The following is a 22,053-nucleotide window of genomic DNA, read 5'->3' as shown; positions in this document are numbered from 1 at the left end:
CCTTAGTTTTGCACATAAATGCTCTGCATGTGTGCTGAACAGAAAGGCTTGTATCACAAATTTTCTGAACAAAACCAATACATATATCAGCAATTTGCAACATAACCAAAGTTATTTATGCCGCAGCAGTTTGATCCTTTGATAGAAAACCCAACCTGAGCTGACGTGAACCTGATAAAAGCAAAGCCTGAAATGTAAAATGAATACTGAACACAGTATTTCAGAAACAAGAAACATAGCTATAAAAAGTGTCATTAGTATAGAAATAGTTCTTTGCACTTGCTTTAGCACATTCATTAACACTTGGGTAACAGAGCAAACGGAGGAAAATTTCATTAAAGTCATTAAGATCCTCACTTTATATTTGCCAGGTAAACAGAACTTTCTGTTCTAACACAACCACGTGTTGGTAACAAAACAAATAAGTACAAAGAATTCTTGCTGCAGGCGAACAGCAGTGTTCATAAACTTTCCCTGTACTCCAACTGGTCTTGTTGTTAGAGGTTTAAACTGAGGTAAATGACAAGCTACAGAGTTAAAGTTGTACTTCCACACAATATCATCTGAACTAATTTTGCATCACTCATTCAGTGGATCGGTTCTTGTTCTGAATGTCCAGATTGTGTTGCATTCATATGGGAAGCTCAAAATTCTGTAATTTTTGTTTAAAGCAGTTTACTGCCGGGTCATGGTTTTAACAATTTTCAAGTGATCATTAAACTAGGCATTTCAAAGGTTTGTGCAACTATAGTCTTGTTTAAAAGTAGATTTTAAAGACAGCAGCAAAAACCCAAAAAGTGGTAACTCCCAGGGTTTACAGTTATAACTTTCCAAAACAAGTCACTACAGGTGCAGAGAAAAGTGATACCGCATACTAAATCAATTAGAGCAAGTCAAGATGTTGCTCTTTAACGATCTAAAAAAATGCTCCAGTTGCAAAACCGAGATAAAACTGTCTGTGTTGTCACTCAAACATCAGTGCCCGCACACTACTTACCTGACAATAATGGAAGCTGTTGATGCTTCCTTGGAGTCACTTTTTACATGTAAGCTTTGGAAGTCAACAACAAGCTTAAAAAACGCCTAAAAATAAAAGTAAAGTACAGTGAAATAATGAAATCGCAGGAATGAGTCATTTGGAAATGGCTTCTTTTTTTGCAAGTAGTAACTCCAAGCAACAAGAGAAGCCTGCTGCAAGACGAAAAAACACAAAAAAATGAAAGATAAGATGCACTCAGATAAAAGTGATGGGATGTACTACATGGGAGTGTCTTCTCAACATGTTAAGTGTAAACCAAAGAGACATATTTTAGCATTGCCCAAACTGGAAAGAAAACAAAATACTCCCCATCTAAAAAATAGGAAAGCTGTAGCACAGCTCAAACACAGGCATACTGTGCAATAATTCATCGTTAAAAGTTCTCCAATAAATAACTTCTTGTGATGCTTTTTCAAATTTAATTATTTTTTGTTGCTAATTCACAAGCACAAATGTAAACTTTATCAAACAGAAATTGTATAAACAAAATTTAGAAATGTTTAAACCTTTCCAAGCCAATTATATACACGAAGGTAAAAATAGAACTGCATTGCAAAATGAAAATTTGAAACTTAAAGTTCTTTTGAAAATCCTGAACGTCACGTCCTCTACTTGATAGGACAGAGAGAGAGGACTTTGCTTATGTAAAACAAGTAAAATTGGCTTTCTTGTGATTCACACACATTTACTGAAATTAAAATTAAAATACAGCAGGCCCGAATAACTGAGCAGCTAAAATCATATTATTGACAAGAGTTAGAAAACATGCAGTGCTGTTAAGATGTGAACTGATGCAAGAAGCACAAAAGTCAGGTGCGACACCCATTTGTTGCCTTTCCGTGTTTTGTAGTTAATATGCAGTTTAATAGGTTGTGAATGATTATATTCTTCTTTGTTTACAGTTTACATACCATCCAAACTTAAAAGCAGGCCTGTCGTAGCCAGCCATATAAAGTGTAAAATCACAAACCCTGAAGCTGCCTCCAGATATGCATAAATGCATAAACAACTGTAACCCATTGCTCTCAGAGCTGCTGCCTTCTGTTTACACCCAAACACTTATTCATTTCCACACAGTCACACATGCATATGCAGAACAAAACCAAGGTGTTGTGCACGCTGTGGGATTTCCGTGGCTCCGTGCCCAGCAGTGCGTGAAAGCCCACCTCCTGGCATCTGGCAAGGTGACAGACAATCGTAACAGCAGTGGTTTCAGAGACGAGGGCGTGGGGGCACACCGAGACACCTCCTCTAACTGCCGGTGACCTCAAACAGAAACTGTGATGGAGCAGCCTTAATTACCTCACTCTGTGCATGCTATGACAGAGCGTGTTTATATGTACGTACACGCACTGTGCACATGTGAAGACGAGATGTAAACTAAGGCTTACACACCTGAATATCCAGAGTTCTAAAAAACAACCTCACTATTGGAGTCCATGAACTGATCTTTGTCTCCTGCCACCGAAAGTTTAAGGCAGACAATAATGTTTTCATCTGTGTATTTGACAGTGTGTGTGTGTGTGTGTGTGTGTGTGTGTGTGTGTGCGGGCCTGTAACCAAAATATCTCATCAGCCACTGGACAATTTTTAATGAAACTTTCAGAAAATGATCTTTGTGTGATAGTGTTATTTTTAAGGTTTGACTAAAACAACTGCAGCTCTTGTCATTTCTTAATTTAAGATGATCTTAGTCTAAAACTCTGGTATGAAAAGCAGTGGGCGATTTGCATTCCTTCAACTAATGATAGCCCTTTTAATGTTTTTTTTCTTTTTTTGAGGAATTATTCCAGCTTTTGATCCTGTTAGATAATAACGCTTTATTTAACAGCGTAATACAAATACTACTAACATGAATGCACCAAATAAATGGCTTGTGATCGGAACTGGACGATTTTTAGCTTAATCGGCTTAACTGTTGACTGGCTAATCTCGCGTTCAAATTTTTATTTTTCCTGGTCTGTGTCCATACCACAGCTAAGAGTTCATTTGTGCTAGCAATAGCATGGCTTCAGAGTGGAAATTTTACTGAGTGAAAAAATGACTAAGTCTCTGGCTTATATTATCTGTTAAGGTCTTAAAATGAACTTTGTTATATATCTTTAGAAAATGAAATCAGCCAATATTGGCATCGGCTGAATAAAGCTTTCCAAAAATCAGAATCAGCCCAAAAAATAAAACAATAAATCTGACCTGTGCATCTTCAGGTTGGTGATTTACTGAAGTCTAATAACACTTCTGTTTCACATTATCTAGATGCAGAAAATAAAATCCTACTACTTTAACAGACATAAATCAACATTAAAAAATGTCAAATGCACATTTAGTGTACAAGTAAAAAAGCTGTACACAATGAAATACAAAAAGCAAAACTTAACTATGATTTACTTGATTTGTCGCTTCTAAGCAAATTCACATCAAAAGATATAATAAACTTATCATAACTGTCAGAAAGTAAAGATAAAGTTGCTTATCTTTTTGAACATGACAGCCAAAAGGCTATTAAAATGAATTAGGTCTCCTGATTTTAGAAACATTTTATTTTTATAACAAGACTCTGTGAACTTATAACACATATTTTGTTTGCCATTTATTTATCTGTTCATTTATCTGACAACTAGATTAATCTTAAAACTATATATAAAAAAAGAATAACAAATGTAGCTCACAAATGAAGCACAAGGCAAGAAGCTTTTAAATTCTGTTGAGAGCCCAGAGAAGCATGCACACTTTAGTTTCTAGGTGCACGTCTAGTTCCTTTCCATCTCAGCATGCATCGCCTTTCTCAGCCAATCCCCAAATCATTTTGTGATGCACACAGAACAGAGAGGGGAGAGTTCTGGCTGGAGTAGGGCGAACCGACCTTCCTCTCAATACGAATTATGAGTGTGATCTGGCCAAATCCCCACTGAGACCACGTTTCCACTTCAAAAGAGTGGCTGTACGCATCCTGAATAATGCCAGCTCACAGAAAAGCCATTCAGACACTCAGAGGACCTTCAATAAACCCTGAAACCAGCGGTGCCAAGATGATTCCAATACCGAGGAGAGAAAGCACTCAGAGCAACAACCGGGCTTCTGTATAACAAGACTGAGAATGGAAAAGGTCCAAATCAATTTAATCAACACCTACTTCAAGCACAAATATTTTGATATTCTTTTGTTATTAGTACATTTTGTGTGTCAGAACATGAAACTGAACAAAACTCCATAAATAACACAATTTAAAAACACCCCATTAATATCTTTTAGCCTAAACTTCATGACAATCTCTTCCACTCACAGCCGGTGAAACCCAAGAGTTTAAAAAAAAAGGAAACATCAAAGAAAGACGACCACAATAGAACTACAAGCTACTGTCTTTAAACAGTTTAAAAAAGACCGAACGCCAAAAGGCAAATTCCCCAAATGATCGAGCATATAGGGAGCAAAGGTCAAGGTTTGAGGTGCAAAGTTCATTGTGGCCGTTATCAATAAAGACCTCCTGCGAGCGAGCGGCATTTTACACAAATAATTAACGAGCCTTTGAGTCCGCCTGAGACTCGTCCGCCAGAAAGTGTTCAAGCACTTTGATTCACACTAACCAAATGTAGGCTGCTGAGAACTTGACAAGCTGAAACACTCCTTTTTACCGAAGCCCAAGCAGCTACTTTACAGACATTAAGTTTAATTATTATCTAGATATATTCCATAAAGAAAGAAAGATAAAAAAGAAGCACTGATTCAGTCATTCGTACTGTGTTCTCCTAACTGAGATTTTTGTCCTTTATAGTTTAGCTTGGATGATGGCATGGGTGAGGGGTGGGAAAGTCAAAGGTGGGCACACAGAAGGCGAGCAAATTCTCTTTGACTTGTTTCAGTTAAAAGGCCTCATGGGTGAGATTGTGAGAGAAAGAAAAAAAAAAGGAGAAAAGAGAGGGAGAGGGAGCTGTCACTTTAAGCCATTAAGTCTCGCTATAAAACTCCTCCAATAAAAATGACAGCTGTGGTCCCCCTTTTTTCTCAAAAGGGGAGCAAAAGCATCACATCAGGAACACAAAACTGGACGGCCGTAAAAAGACAAACTTGGCCAAATGCTTTTGGCAGTGTAATTCCATCAGCCCACTCCCACCACACACACCTCCCAGCAGACACACAACCTCTCTCTCTGTATTACCTTTGTTCCTGAGTTACTGCCAGAGAAGGAATGTAGCCCTCAGCCCCCTAAACTTAAGACAAACACCACCATGAATCTCACTTTCTCATCAAAGACCATGAACTTCGCTGATTTTTTGGAAATGAGGGTCTGTGAGTTTATACAAGTATCTAATGTTCACACTAAACGGTTTGATCAGGTTTTTTTTTTTTACTACTTTGAACTAGACTTTTGTTTTGTTCCATGTTTTAAAGTGTCCAAAGAGAGAAAAAGAAATCTGTCTGTAACTAAAGATTAAGTGCAACACTACCTTTGGCTATCATTACAGTTTTAGGATTTTTGCGGATTTTCCTGGGAAAAAAACCCAAATCTTATTCCGTACCAATTCCCCGTCTTCATGTAGCTTATTGTGAACTTTGAGACTTATTTAAAGATTGTCACTAGGTTGTAAAAGCCACCCTCACATCCTATTTATCCATACACTGTGATGGCTGCTACACCTCATGATCAGCCCACCGCCATGCTTAACAGTTGAAAATAATGTTATTTTGATGAAATACCCCATACTTTTTTTCCACACGCATCCTTGTGACCAAAGAAAAGTTATATTTTTACTTATTTTGTCCCCAACACTGCGTTCAAACTGCTTCAGAACTTTTTAAAGCTTATGCTCCTGAATTTTCTTGTGAGGGTAAAATGTTTTATTCGGATGTTATTCTGGTGTGGCTGCAGAGCACAACTGTGTAACACCACTTCAATCTTCCTAAAAGGCTTTTGTAGCCATACAGGTGTTTTCTAGTACTTTTATGTAAACTCTGGGAGGTTTCTTGGTAGTCCAGAGATCTTAGAATGACCTGGGTTTCTGTTAACAGCTTTTTTTCCCCATCACATCACAAACTGAGGAAAAAGCTCCCAGAAAGCACTGGGTTTTTAGTTCTACTCTCTGTTATTTTGTGACAATCAGCTGTTTTCAGGTATTGAAAAGTACTATGCTGCTGCATCGGGGGCATAGTTTGAAAAGTTAACATACATAAAGTTTTTAAAGTTCCCTAAACTTCTTTTTTTTTAAATTGACAGAACTATCTTTAATCACACAATGCCAATGTAAATTTGAGGTATTGTATTAATCACTTAGTCTGATCAGTTTGGCATTGACAGCTCAAAAATATGACAATATTCTTACCTAAAATGTAATTTAAAAAGTGTTTTACTTAGTGTCCATTTGAGTTAAGCTCATCTTACAACAACACATCTCAAAGAGCAAAACAAAAAAATGAAAATTTGATTAAATTATGTTCACAAACAAGTGTTATTAATAATAATAAAAACTTAAACTGAAATATACAAAAAATAAAATCTTAAATATTTAACTGGATCTGATAACTTTTTTTTTTTTTTGCTTTGGCCCATCTCAGGAGGAAATACTTAATATGTTGTTTATTTTTAATGTAAAACAATCACATGTATTTCACATAAAGAAAATGGAAAAAAAATGACAAAAAAAAACTTATGATAGTTTACACTTTTGGCAGTAAAGTCTCAGACTAACTGTTATCAATTATCTCTTTTTTATTTCCCCAGTTTGTCTCTTTAACCTTTAAAAGATCCTGTAAAATAACTTATTTAGGCAAATCCCTGACACAGGTTTAAAAAAAAAAATCAATAAAACTAATAAAAATATATACATGTTCAACATTATTGCCAAAATAATAATTAGGGAACATTAACTTGGTGGTGACATATTTGATTCAAGTAATCGAGTAAATGCAAAATCAATATTTACAGACTAAATGACTTAAAAAATCGTTTTTTCTACCATCCGTTCTCCAAGTCTCCTTTTCCTTCACACTGTTGATTTCACTGACAGACTGTCACGATCGTCCCTCTAATGCTTGGAATAAAGGACACATTCTCCTTTCAATGTCATCCCTCCAGTCTTTAATGCTTAATGTCAGATGTGTGTGAGAGTGTGTAAGAGTGTGAGTGAGTGTATGGGGGGGGTTGGTGTTTGATGGTGGGATCAGGCAGCTCATATCGGGACAGAGATTCTGGTGCCAGAGCGAGGTGTCGTCATCACAGCCAACAACCAATCAATAATTGCAGAATGCTTTCTGTCATTTCATACAGACGCATGTCAGAATTTTTAATGGACAACGACACCAGATAATTATACGGAGTAAGTGGATAATCGATAAATTCAAGGACTTTGTGGATGGTGGTGTCCTTGAAGAAAAATCTACCTTCGATGGTGCAGTTTTAAACATAAATGATGACTTAAAGGCTGCAAAGCATGAAATCCAAGATAAAAAACCTTATCCTGAACTATATCAAACGGTGCAGTTTGAACGAATTAACTCTGGTAGGTTTCCTGATAAACTGATATGAAATTCTGAAACGTAGGTCTGCAGTCATCGTAAACAAATCCCTTGTCTGAATCCACCTGGAAGCTTGAGTCACGTGACTGATCTACGTTAGTCTGCGAAGGTCAACGAAAATGGCAGAACTAAAGAGTAGAATCTCAGAGACGCCGTTTAGGTGGAAATGGAATGAATCTGCGGCTCAATGTGGGAAAAAATAAATAAATAAAAAAAGAGAACGAACAAGTAATAAGAATAAGACTAAATATCAGGGCTCGAACAGAGCGGTGGATCACCGTGAAGACGGACCTTGGAATTCAAACACGCATATCTGCTAGACTGGTGAGTTTAGAGTTTTCCTTTTTTTCTTTTTAACTGGAATTTTATAACTCAAATGTTCATTTATTTCCGTCTGTGACATGTTTCCGAGCTGTTTTTTAAGTTGCCTGCTACTTTTAATTAGGTCAGGCAAGAGTTGGCTTTCAAAAGGCAGCAGAGTTCAGTCCGAGTAATTTGGAGAGCGACGTTTCGTAGCACACCTTAACGCGTTCATCTTATTTGTCATATTTTAAAACACAGCCCATTTTGAAGTCAACTTCTGAATATTAAGACTCAACAAATCAGAGCATAAATGTGTACCAGCACATCAGAACTGTCCAACTTCTCCATCCCAAACAGCTTTTCCATGGATGTCGTCTTTGTTGACCTATTTTCAGTCACTTAGTCCATTTCCCCAGGTAAACAACTGCACAATAGTAGGCATTTGGTCACAAATTTAGCCTGTTTTTTTTTTTTATTTAAGCACACACTAACTGTTGATACGAGAAAGAAATTGTGCAGATTTTGATTCTTACCCATTAGTTTTTCTTTGACTCTGCAGTGAGTAGCTCTAAAGACGAAGAGAATAAAACTACATGTCATGGAAAATTAAAGATTAGAGCCAACATGGATGGAAAGAAGCCGCTAAGGCTGTTAGGTGAGACTTTCCCTGCCTGTTTATGGGCAATTCTGGCGCAGGGAGTGTGAAACTGGAATCACTTTCAGCACGGACACACATCACGGTGCACCTGTAATAACAGCCTGTCAGCGTGTGCAACGCTGGCGGTTTAGCGTGTTTCTGGGAAGCCACATAAAGGGTGTTGTGGCGGCAGTATCAGTGAGCTGAGACTGTAACTGAAGAAAGCAGAGGTCCCTGCGAATCTCCCTCGCTGCAGCTGGTGAAATGTGTCAAGGTGTAACGTGTCGCCCCTCTGAAGGAGCAGCAGACACAATAATGGGGGGGGCACAGCTCGTCTCTCCTGCAGGGGGGACCGGGGTCCTCTCTGTCCACCCTGACAAACTTACAGTAGCCGTCAGCATTAATGATTCACAGCCTGGCATGCTTGCCTGTGCTTAAGCTGTGGATTCAATGGAGCAATTAGCACAAATTAGATTTGACCCTAGATTAAACACCTGAATCTTCTCTTTACTTTCTTGTTTAAAAACCTTTAAAAGAATCTAAGGTTGAGATTTGGCATTCTGTCTTCGAGAATGAAGTGATTTTACACAGTGATCTTTGTTATAAGAATACATAGACTCCATAAAATCATAATAATAATAATAAAAAAGTCCAGTGTGAAACTGTTGAGCAATGTGCAGAGGTCACCTGCGTGTCTGTGTCTGTCTGATCTGAGGTAATTGGCATTTATCAACAGCTGCGCTTAATAAGCCTGTGGTTGGGCTTAACCGAGGTTTATGCAACATTTACATATAGGAGAGCAAGTTTAACCGCATTTGGTCACTTTAAAATTAAAAAAAAGCAAAAAAGGTAACGATTTCTCCTAAAACATGATAGATTAAGTGCAGGAGAAGTAGCCCAACTGCTTTGATGTGTTCGGCGCTTCCAGCTAAAGCGCAGCAAAACATGAAGTTTCAGCTGCGGTTTGTTTTTATACAGACGGGAAATGATTATAAAACAGCGTTAAAACATGACAAAAACACTGTGTTCAGCTCATATGCACAGCGGGTTGGAGAATTCGTTATAACACAAGTGGTTGTAAAAGGAGAAACTAAGCTGTTCGTGCGTTTTGGCAACTCGCTCCACGCGCTGTCAAAAACAGAAATAAAAGGAGAAAAAAGAAAAAGCACCGCCGCGCGCGCGAGGACACGGATCCCACCACCTGGTCCACGGCGGGTGAACTTAACTTACCCAATGACAGGAACGGTTTGGTCTCCATGTCCGACTCGTAGGTTAGCTCATGCCCGCTGAGACAACCGCGTTCGGGAGTTTTCGCTCACCCCCGGACTAGACCGGGCGGGCGGCTTCTCGAGCTCAGCGAACCGGACCCGGACCCAAGACCCAGGACCAGGACCAGGACCAGGATGCTCCCTCTCTCTGCCGCCTCCCGCTGCCGTCGCCGTGGACGTCTTCGGAGAAGCCGGTAAAAGTGACAGGTCTGATAGTGTCAGGAGATAACCTAATGTTTGTGCCTCTGTTTGCTCACTCAGCTGCTCTCTGCCTCACGCGCTCGGGTTGTACAAGAACTCCAACCACTGGAACAGCGCAGCACGGAAAGGGACCTGCGCAGGGGGTACTGCTACGGACGTGCTCAGCTCTGCAGCGACACCAACAACTGAGGGCAACTTTGAAATTAAAGGCACTCATTCGAAGGACGAAATTAGGCATAAAAGGTTCTCCTGAACTATATCAAATAGTGGCGTTTGGTTGAGTTACCTCCACTAGTTTTGCAGATATGCAATTCTGAAACGTGCCGCTGCACTCAATGCAAGCAAAGCACTTAACTGAATCCTAAAAACAATGTGAAACTTGTGTCATGTGATTGAGCTACATTAGGCTGTGCCATAAATAAGTATGGCAACATTGGAGAAGCGTAGAAACTTTAATCAAATGACTTTGCAGTGAGTACCTTTAAAACTAGAACAGTTCGTCCCACAAGAACACAAATCCAGAGTTTTCCCACCAGGTGGAGGTTTCTCCTTTCAGCTGAGCAGCAGCTACCTGTTCATCTCAGCACTTATCTGGTGTTATTTTAACCTGGTCACACATGTGTTGAACCGGGACTGTTGGCTCAGCAAACAGATTTTTCTGCTGCCTTTCCTCACAGCTGAAACTGGCCCGTCTTTCTGCCCGAAGTCAGTTTATGAATCGAGACCAGAGTTTGATTTGGAATGACTCTTCTGACTGAAATGCAAGATTTCCCTGCTTTGTGTGTGTGAATTTAGATTATATTGCGCCATAGTATTCAAAAGCCACAGAAAATAGTAAAGTCTCAGACTAAAGATGTTTGTCTTTTGGGAGAGAGTCAATCTGAAAGTATCTTGACCCGTATGAAGCACAGATATTAACAGAGTCAGGTCCATTACTTCCCACAAAGCACCTATAAAACACATTCTTGAGGTTTTTTTTTCTTCCAACAAGTTTATTTAAAAAGAAAAGCGTAATCTTTAAGAGATTTTCAAGCTTGGAAAAGTTTTACTGCTACACCTAAAATGGATCAATTATCATGTATGACTCAGTCAAAGACAAACCTCTGGACACTAAAATACACCAGTTTATGTTATTTATTTTAGATTAGAACTGTGCATTGGAAATTTTAGAAGTTGTCTTTAAAGGCCTACACAGGACAGGATATGCAAATAAGGCACTGGCTGCTAAGGTTAGGGGTGTGGGGTAAAATCGATTTTTTTTAAAAGCATCGCATCACAGACGTGGAGGATTCTGGATAGATTTTCAAAAGTCCAAAGATTTTGTTAATGCTTATTAATAACATACTGTTGAGAACCATAAAAGGCAGAAGTATGGATGTGAGGGAGGTCAGGATATTTGAAAAGATGTTCAGAATAGAATAGAATAGAATATCTTTATTGGCATTGTCACACTACAACAGTTTTTTAAGTTTTGTTCCTGGATAAAATAAACTTGAATGGATGAAATCAAAGGCGTTAATCAGATCAGAGCTCATAGCTGTAATGCACTGAACGAGCTGAACACTTTGATACCTGAAATCGCTGAAAATATGCTGAAGAAATTAGGAGTCCAAAAAGGTATGGAAGAAACTATAAACAGTAAAAAAAAATCCCTCGCAGGATACTGTGTCAGAAATCGTCCAATGTCCAAGTCTTGTGTTCTGCCTGCGTCTTGGTGAGTTTCCATGTGTGTGTTACAGTGCCACATACAGGCATGGCATAGTTACTACAGCATTTTGTTTCACTTCCACATTTGTAGAAACGGTTTGTGTTTACGAAGACATTTTTTTTTGTCGTTTTGGAAAAAGGCCTGAAGTAGGGGCTTTACATCGAGCTCCTATAGGAGTGATGAAGGAGATGTAAATGCCTCCTCCAGGCCTCTGTGATGAGCTGCTTTTATTCAGAACTCGAAGGTGTTCGCCACATTTGTACTAAAGCGTTATGCATAATTAATGCAATGCGTGGCACATCAAAGATCTAAGATGATTATAAAAAAGAGTAGGTTTAAGTCTAAATGGTGCTGATTCAAAGTGTTTGTGCAGAGCTACAGATGTGAGAGGAAAGAAAAACGGGTTCCTAGAGTGCCCGATTCTCCTTTGATTTTGTGTGAATATTTCCCTCATCCATCCACCGTTTGAACATTTTTTAATCATGTTTGCAGGATGATCAATGAGTCCTTATTGTCCATACGGGTCCAAAAGTTGTCTCTCCTTGGACACTTTATGTGTAAAATAAGGCAGACGGAACATGGTCCTTTTTAAACACCTCAGTCTGGATGAGTTCTCTCATCTTTCCGCCAGATTGAGCTATTTAATCCTCAGCTCCAGCCATGATTAATAGCAGTCTGACCCTTCACCCTCGTCCACATAAATTCTCCTGCGCGTTTTTTTTTGTTCTGGTTCTTTTCGACGCCTGAGGTGTGATGTTCACAGAGGCCTTGAATCTACACTTACCTCTAAATTGCCATATCTCTTGGCTCAGAAATGTCTTTTGTTTCTTGACTTTATGCAACGTGTTTGGGCCTCAGGGGGATGAGAGACCACCGCTGTTACGTTATACTTCGCTTTGGCTGCTTCGACAGCCCTCCTCCCTCTCTTTCTCCCCTCTTAAAGTGGGTGATAAATGAGACAAGAGCCTTTTGGCATCCTTTGTGCTTTCCTAGAAGGCATCTTGGCCCCGTTCAGCAGCTTTGACAATGGTTCTCAGTCCTGAGGAATGTACAAATATTTAATTTTTATCACCCGCTGCTGAGAATGAAAGGGCAATAGTGTTTTTGCCTATGTCTGTCTGTGTGTGTTTGTCTGTACCATTAGCAAAATATCTTCTGAATCACTGAACCGATTTTAATTAGACTTTCAAGAAGTAATTATTAGATGTACATTCACAACTAACTTTAAAGGCAACCCAATTCAAGATGGCTGTCTCAGCTAATCAACCTCAGCCTACACAAAATGGTTATATGTCAGTGAATTTTTTAAAATATTCATCTAAAATTTGATGTGGTTGTAGTTGAGTTTTTCCACAACACACCCTTCAGCCCCTATCAGATTATGCGATATATTGCAGGAAGTAAATATAAACCCAGTTTTTCATAACATAGTTAGATATCAGTCTAAAACTCTGGCATTAAAGGTGGCGGGTGATATGCAGTCCTTTAATTTTCTGATAAATCACAGAGTCATTAAAGTAGTTGGAAAGTGCTTCATTGTCAGTTTTGGTGACAAATTTCAAACCCCTAAAACCAACTGTAATTTCAGATTTAATCTCATTTCAGTTTAACCATCTTCCCAAAATGAAGAAACAATAAAAAGCAAGATGACTAATTGAGCGTTAAGTGACGTCTCTTGTTTTGAAAATCTGATTCCACTTAAATGTGTCCAGTTGATTGAGTGCAGAGGAAAAAGGTGAGCTAAGAGGAGCCCAGATCATCAGGCCGTTTCCAGAAGTGTCCAGCATTGTCTGCCCCAAAGGAAGGTCCCAATCGTCAGAGTCCCGAGTTCACATTCCTTAACCCCCCCCCCGGGTCAGGGCTTTGTTTTAGGACAGCAGTGAGGCAACTTCCCCTGCGGAAATCAACTCGAGCTGACACAGACGTTGCTGGAGATGAGCACAGAGGGAGGAAGGAGGAGCACTGTACACATGGAGCTAAATGCATGGACACAAAACAAGCAAGGAAAAGGCTCATTTAGACTTTTCTTCAGAAAATGCAGTGTGAGTGCTGAATGACTTTGCTCCAATTTGTTGAAGAATGAATCAAGCTGAAACAATCAGAACCAAAGCTAAACTTACCAAAACATTAGCTAAAGGCTAAAATGAGCAAAACAGTACTTAGAAGCAAAACAAAGCAGAATGGTAGCAAACAGAGAGAACAATGTTTTGACAGAACTGAAGAGATCTCAATGTATTTAGAAAAGTATAAAAGTTACAAAAACCAAAAGTAGAGTCGTAATGTCCTCAATGAGCTAAATGTTTTGATATATGAATGGCTAAAGTGGCTGAAAATATGCTGAAGTCCATAAAAACCTACAGAAGAAACTGTAAACGGGAAAACATTTTGTAAATGCTGAATAAGCATTCACACTGTTACATGCCATCGCAGAGTTTAATCTCACCAATTAAAGTCTAGATTTTATTCACCAGAAGGTGAAGGTGGACAATAATGCTTTTGCCTGTGCTTGTGTGTGTTTGTGTGCTCATGTGCATGTCTGTTTGCAAAATATTTCATGGATGTCTGGATGAATGTTATTGAAACTTCCAGGAAATACTCACAGGATGAACCTCTACAACTGATTACCTTTTGGAGCCACCTCAGTTTAAGAGGCCACAGTCAACTGAGCTTTAAAACCACAACAATATTTATAATTCAGTCAGTTTTACAGATACAGTACTAAAATGTGGTGTGGTTGAAGCTGAGAGTCATTCAAAACCCATACTTACTCACGGTGCAATGTCTTTGGCTAAAAATATAGTATTAACTGTTAAAGTCAACTTTGTTTGTCTGTTTATCTCATGAACCATTGAATGGATTTTAATCAAACTCATGTGCAAGGCTTTAACATTTGGAGCAACCCAAATCAAGATGGCTGCCACAGACAACTGACCTTTAAAAAAAACAGTAATACCTATAACTCAATCAGTTTTACAGATAATGAACTAAAGGTGGTTGTGAATCCCCAATTTGAAACAAACAAACAAAAACAAAGCAACTAGGCTTTTTTTTCTGTACCTGAAAATGTTTTGCTTCCCATCCAGGAAACAAAATGAACAGTAGGAGCTGAGAGTCATTCACAACACATAGTCTGAGCGTGACATCTCATGATATTTAATGTGATTTTCAAGGTTTGACCAAAATGGCTGCTACTACTTCATCATTTCTCAACATAAGAAACTCTAATACTTTGGCACTTAAGGCAGTAGGCAATATAAAAATAAAAAATAAAAAAACATATTTCACAGTCAGGATTTGTGTTTCAAACTGCATTTTCCTGTCTCTACTTTTTTATAACAATATTTTTTTCTGTATAACACCCAGCAGATTTTAAACCTAGCTCTGAATGGCGCCCTTAAACATGCCCAGCACAGCTCAGGTCTCTCTGTTTTAAAAATGTATTTCAAGCAGTTGATAAAATCTTTGTTGATGTCCTCCCATCATATTGAATGAACACACAGGTCTAAGTTGAAGCCACAAAAAGCCCCCAATATTTTCCTAATTGATTGGAGCACATTTTTACTAACGGCTGCCATCTAAACTGACGATTCCATCAACTGCATCACTGACGTGCTGTCTCAGGTTCTGAATGCTGCCCCCGGCAGACGAGGCTTCCTCGATGGGAATACGTCAAGCTCAGGCATGCATCATTCTTTAATATCATATTAAAGTGAAATTGGCTACATTTAAAAAGACACACCAATAAATCCTGTCAGCTCTTGGCTCAGGCTGGTTTTATCTCAGAGGGGAGAATCACCCTCCCTGAAGAGCATCATCTTCTTACCTACAATTCAGTCCAGCATTAATGCACCATGATGGAGCTCCTGCTGCCAGAGCTGACAGAATGAGGAGGTGAATTATGGCTGTGCAAAGGGTTGAAGGTGTAGTCAAACACTCCAGTTCGACTATGAGATTTGAATGAGTAGAAGAGCAGCTGGCATTATTTTCCATTGCTTTATTCGTTCTATTTTCCTTTAAAACCTGAAGTAAAAAAGGATTTTATTCTGCAGGATGACTAGGATGGCTGTCATTTTCTTTAAACATCTAAAAATATATATTGTTAAAGTATAAAGTATTTTCAGGATGTCCCTTTACTCTGTCCAGTATGAAGTTATTTGAGCCAGCTTGTCTCCCGTGTTCACAATTCAGGTGCTTTAATATGAAATTCCAACAAAACAGAAATACAAACTGCAGGAATATTCTTGTTTGGCTGGTTAAATGCTGAATGTGGTACTTTTCTCTGCAACACATTTATGCTCAAAGTGAGCAGCAAGACTTACAGATTAGACAGTACAAGTGTTATTGTGTAAATGCTGAGTCAGCATCCACATCCACACTGTTATTTTCTTGTTTAAAGTTTCTTCCATAAAGTTTTTGCAATCAAACTCCCCTATACTTTATGCTATTTTAACCATTTATATATCAAAATGTTCACCTTGATAGGGACTAGTGTGCTGTGACTTTTTTGTAACTTTTATACTAAACTAAAAAAAAAAAATTCTAATGGAAATACATCAAGATCTCTTCAATTTCTTTAAGAACATTATGCTTTTTAAAATCTACTTCAATGTACTTGCCCTGTTTATGTCTTTTTATGCTGCTTTTAGCTACAAATTGCTACTTTTAGCTTTTACTTCTTTTAGCTTTAAGCTACAGTTTGGCTCATTTTAGCTCTCAGTTTGCTAATTTTTAGCTTTATCATCTGCTCAGATACCTTTAGCTTCAGATTTGCAAATTTTAGCATTTGTTTGTCTAATTTCAGCTAATTTTGAGTTTTGAGCTAAAATAATAAAAAATAATAATTATGTGCATTAGTAATTTTCAGCTCATAATGCTTGGATTCAAGATATTTGTATGCACATATTTGGCAACATTCCCATTCTAAAAATAATTCAAAGAAACCTTAAAAGCCCTGACCCCAAGAGAGGACTGGACTTATCTGTCACTGTATGTATTCTGAGTGACTTCCTTTCCAGTTTGTTACGGTACAGATGGGAGAGAGTGTCTCTGTTGGACTTCAGCTGGGTAAACACTCCCTGCAGAGGCCAGAGATCTTGTGTACACACAGAACACAGCACACGCTCAGCGAGTGGGGGCCTCACGGCCGTCGAAAGGATGGATGGTCTAACCGGGCCAGAGTCCACGTGGGCACAGCAGTCAGAGTGTGACGGGAGACTGCCCTATCTGCTAACACCATCAAACCCACAGGAACACATGCGGGGTTAGAGCTGGTTTGTGGATATTATGGCTCGGCACTTCACTCCGTCTGCACACTCTCTCTCTGCAAACTGAGCGATCAGACTGCGTGGCAGAAAAGGGACGGAACGCAGTGGCGCTTGAAAGCGAAAGAGAGTAATTTAACTGAGAGGAACATTAGAATGAAGTGGAGTAACAAGACACCTCTTCTGTGGCTTCCTGCCTGCTCACCAACGAGCGCTGATAGTCACCCGCACACACAAGTGAGACCACAGCTAATAATAAGGCCCTGTGAGGCAGGATATTGAAGATGTGATAGAAATAATACATTTTCATTTGCCAAAATCAAAGTGATTTGTCTTTGGATTTGAAAGGAAGCCTTTGGTGATATCAGGACTAGAATATATCTCTGTGTGAGTGCTATTTAGCCCAGGGGATGCAGAGAAGAGTAGCGGCGATATTTTTATGTATTAAGCTTCTTATAGAAGCGGCTGCACTTGACACCTTTAACTGTGTTCACAGTTCAGTTATTTCCCTCTAAAATAAAAAAAAATAACTAAATTAATAATATTTGTTCATAATTTTTTATATGAGGTATTAATTCAAAGATCTTTCAATAACAACCAAATCATTCCTACCAAATGTACCACCTTGATATGAGGGAAAACCATTTTTTTTTCTTACAATACTCTTATGTTGGGTAAAGTGTGAAGGTATAGCTGATTGAATACTAATAGATGGCAAATAAATCTGATTCACAAGCATCCACAGATTTTTAAAGTGATTCAAAACACATTGTGTAGAGATATGTATATGCAGTTAAGCAAAAATAAAACATGTCTTTGCTTTACATTGATCTATACTGAATTTTTTGATCATTACTATTTTTCGTCTGATAAAAACATAGTATAAACAAGAGACAAACAACAGTAAGACATTTAAAAAGTGTCCTCACCTGTGTGTTTCTTGCTGGGCCGAAATTTCTCTTTTCTTTCTTGGTTATTGTGGTAACCAAGAACATTAAATGTGCAAACATGAAAGAATGAGACATAATTCTGTTCTGTTTACACTGAGGATCTGTTGAACTGTAAAACTTAAAAATAGTAGAAAAGCTTAGATTAGCAAAACCTCAGCTAAAACCAGCAATCAGCAGAGCTAAACATAGAAAAACAGAAACTTAAAAGCTGTAAGTGGCTTAAGAAAAATTCCCCAAAACATCTCCATTCATTTAAATATTTAAAACAGCCTAAAGGTTATAAAACCGAAAGTTGAACTTTTTGATTCCTGAAAGGTTAAACTAATTGAAAATATTGTTGAAGTAGTTAGATGCTGCAGAAAAGCACAGGAGAAAATATAAACAGGAAAACAATAGTGTGGATGCTGAAGCAGCATTCACACTGAAAAAGAAGAATCTGAATCCTTTCATCGAAGAACAGATTCATCTTGTCAGCAGATTCCTGGAGAGCCGCCCTTCCTTCTCGTGTTATCTGCCTGTGAAGTGCAGGCGCAGCTCTGCCTGTGTTGATGTTTGTCTGAGCCACACTCTTGTTGTGATTTACAGCTCCTCTCCGTCTGTCTGCTGGTCAACTGTCACGGTGAAGGCGGATACAACGGAGCGCCATAAATCTGGACACTTCCTACCACTGTCTACCACTTCAAGGGGATGCCTGTCCCAAACATTAACCCTCTTCCTCTCTATTTGCAGCTCCCTGAACACAATCGCCAACCTTCATCCTCTTCCCCCCCGACAAGAAGCCGTGCTGCAAGGAGAAACAGGACCTCTCTCACACCTCAGAGCCAAACAAGTGTCCAGATTTGTCTTCTTTTTACTCCATGCACAGGAAACGACTGTAACCCACACATTAGTTGCTGAAATTGTGAATTGAAAACCAAATTTGAAACATTACAAATGGTAAAGAAACTCATATGAAATACAACTGATTATTTTTATTTATTTATTTTTTTGGACCATCAGCACTGTACAAAAGTCCTCAATCTTTTTTTTCTTTTTTACAAGCTGCGTTTTAATATTTTAAAGTGGTCTCAATCAACACTTTGCGGGGCTTTCTGAAGATTCTCTTTGGACACTGGCAGCTTTTCAATCGTTTTAGGTTCAATATTTGTCATTTTCAAAAGTTATCAAAACTCCAAGGTGTTTGTGTTGTGTTAACACATAAGAAAAATCTTAGCAAAGATCCAATTATAAATGGGATTTTTAGGCACTTTGTTACCAGCAAACCTACATAAGGATATATTAGGTCCCATATTTTAGGAAAATGTGTAAAACACCAAAGAAAACACAATGTGACAAACATTAAATTATATTTTAGCACTGAAAAGTTGATTTGAGAGCTATTAGTTAAAAACTTACATATAGTACATAATAAACTTGAGGAAGTCGCATCTCTCAGGTTTTGTGGCAGGTCTTAACTGTTTTTTTTTCTTTCTTATATTTTGAAGACAGTTTTCATGTGCTTTAGTTATTTTTTTAGGATTGACACTGCTTTTGTCCTTTACTTCTCCACTTTTCTCAAACTTTTCAAGGCCACACTGCACAAAATGCTGTCATGGTTGGATACAAAGAATGGACTGAAAAGGATAAAAAAAAAGCCAAAGTTGAAGGGAAAACTTCGAAATACCTTCAGAAAGTTGGAAGATTTATGGGTCAAGTCTACTTTAAAAGCTTCAAAGAAAGTGTCTTTTTAAAAGCAAGGTAGAGGGAAATATTTAGTGTTTAAAATTTTTGCACAGTACTGTATAAAGAATGCTCCTACCAATAACAGGTAATGTAAAAGTAAACATCTTTCTTCAAATAGTTACAGTATTCTTTCTGGACAGCATCCTAAATGCTACCCCCCCCCCCNTCTATGAAAGTGTTTCTCTTCTCCCACTGACAACCTAAAAAAAAAAGTTTTCAAAAGGCTTTCAAACCACAAAAGGCTTGTTCAAGATGAGTGGAGCAACAGTCCCAGCATGTCAATTTGTAAGGAGGTTTGCATGGTGCTGGGGGCCTTCCAGCAGGAATAGAGATGTGTTGTCATTGAGCTGCCATAATACATCTATGAAATTTCAGATAAAAAAAAGGGGGAGGAGGGTTGTGCTGTCAACAGAGACTGGGTCCTTCAGTGAACCAGAGCAGTGGACTGTGACACGAGCCTTCAGCTAAAACTCCTGCCTGGATAGTTTAGCCTTAGTCAGAGGAAGCACACACACACAAACCAGAGACACAGTGTCACACACACAGGCTAACAGGCTACATTCACACAGTGAGATACAGCGGCGTATGCCCCATTCAGATGGGCTGACACACTCTCACACTCATTATTCATGGAAGAAGGCTTACAGATGCTTGATCTCCTCACTGTCAGTCAGGCTTTTCATGTCAGAAACCAGCTGAGGACACTGATGTAAGATTTTTCCTTTTTAGAAAACTTTATGAAGCTTTGCCATCAATTTTCTAAGACTGCGGGAAAAAAATGACACAAATTAGTTGGTTTGTCATTTGTTTTGTGAAGGTTTTTATCAGTGTCATAGTGTGTGTGTGTTTCTATCATTTTTACACTTACACAGTTTATACATAAACATGTAGGCATTATTTTGTTAGATGGCTCATTAAACAAAGATTTTTTTTTAGAATTTTGGACAGCTGAATTGGCACTTTTCAAAATTTCTTCTTTGTATTTATTTCTTTTAGTTGGCTTCCAAGGAGGTGGGCAAAATACATTCTGGCACAGAATGCTACTTTTAAATTATTTTGCTGTCCTGGTCACTCACTTGTTTTTCCACTGTTATTTGTGAATAAAAATGCTGACGTCACAAACTTGTTAGTAATAAAAAGGCATGCATGAGACTCTCCTTTCCTCAGTGCACGTCTTACCTCCAAATTCCCTTCCATCCACACCTACATCTGAAAACACTGAGGTCATTATAGTAATAATGGTCTTAATGACCTCAGTAACAGCAATCATTTAATGTACCTTTGGAATTGTATTCAGCATGCAGCTGGCATCTGTTTTTTTTCAGCTGACATGAGACAAATAAATGACAGAGCAGCACTTTTTAGTCAAATGTCATTTCACATATGTCTTATATCCTGCCATGCTTGGCTGACAGTGCACAGCTGAAATACCAGAGCGAGTGACAGCACACTGGTGCGTCCTGAATGATTTCCTTTTTAATGATAATGTGATTGAGCTCCCTGTTTGTGTTGAGCACAAAGGAACACGTGAAGAACAAAGTATGCGGAGTTAAAGAGCAAACAATAAGCAGGACTTTTAGCAGTGAACTTGTTTTCCAGGTGCTCAAACATTTTATTTCAAGGACACAAAGCGAACCAGCAAACGGCTCATTAAACCCTTTGTTTTTAGCCCTCAGCAGGTGTGGTTTTTGATATGAAAACAGAATACAGGATGGTGCAAATTGTTGCTTTTAATAAGCACCATATGCCATGTCTTTATGCACAACTCAGGCAGAACAATTTGTCCAAATTAATTGAACCCTTTAGCTTATTTGCTCTAAACCAGTGAAGCATAAAAAAATCATAAAAGCAACTTTAAGCAATACCATCTTAGATATTAAAATAATACCTCTACTAATTGCCTATTTTGGACATGTAATGCACATGTATTTTGTATTGTTTTGCTGACTCAATATTGTTTGTATGTTGGACATACACCTATTCTAATGGAGTTTTTGTATAAACAGTGATGTTTACATAAACTATGATTATAGGGACGGTTGTTAAAATGTTTAAAAGCAGTTTGGGTTGCAAACAAACAGTCCCTGATGTTCACTATCTGTATGTTCTGAACAAGATGTACTACCCAAGGCTATGTGAAGGCTCAAAGGTGTGTCTACTTAAGAGCAAGAAGCTGTACTGTAAATTTCCAGACGGTTAGAATTACTGTCAGTGTTTACGAGATGTCAATACAGACATAAAGCTAGAGGAAAAAAAATACTTTCCCAAAAGTTTTCTGCTGTAATATTGGCAATTTTGAGAAAAAACAAAAAACAAAACAAAGCCTGGTACAGCAAAAGACGACAGGATGTTAACAATTTGGTGTTCATCAGAGTACATTCTGGACTATGTATGTAACTTTTGGAGTCAACTCCACTGAAGATGGCTGCCACACCAAAGCAATCTTAGCAAACA

General features: G+C 38.4%; 1 protein-coding gene across 5 annotated transcripts in view; it reads right to left on the bottom strand.

Annotated features, from left to right (window-relative positions):
- Positions 1–22,053, bottom strand: part of rxraa (retinoid X receptor, alpha a) — a 151,136-nt gene that overhangs the window by 95,188 nt on the left and 33,895 nt on the right. Inside the window, exon 1 of one of the 5 annotated variants that reach the window (XM_017425468.3) lies at positions 9,720–10,084. The exons of the other annotated variants lie outside the window; for them this stretch is intronic. Within the exon in view, the coding sequence (XP_017280957.1) occupies positions 9,720–9,747 (28 nt within the window). The 5' untranslated portion in view covers positions 9,748–10,084. Of the gene's footprint in view, positions 1–9,719; positions 10,085–22,053 lie in introns of those variants that run through there. 5 annotated transcript variants of the gene reach the window in all.

This window comes from Kryptolebias marmoratus, linkage group LG14 (genome assembly GCF_001649575.2).
Source record: "Kryptolebias marmoratus isolate JLee-2015 linkage group LG14, ASM164957v2, whole genome shotgun sequence".
Lineage (NCBI taxonomy): Eukaryota > Metazoa > Chordata > Actinopteri > Cyprinodontiformes > Rivulidae > Kryptolebias > Kryptolebias marmoratus.
The sequence above is the reverse complement of the archived record's forward strand: the minus strand, read 5'-3'. Positions and strand labels throughout refer to the sequence as shown.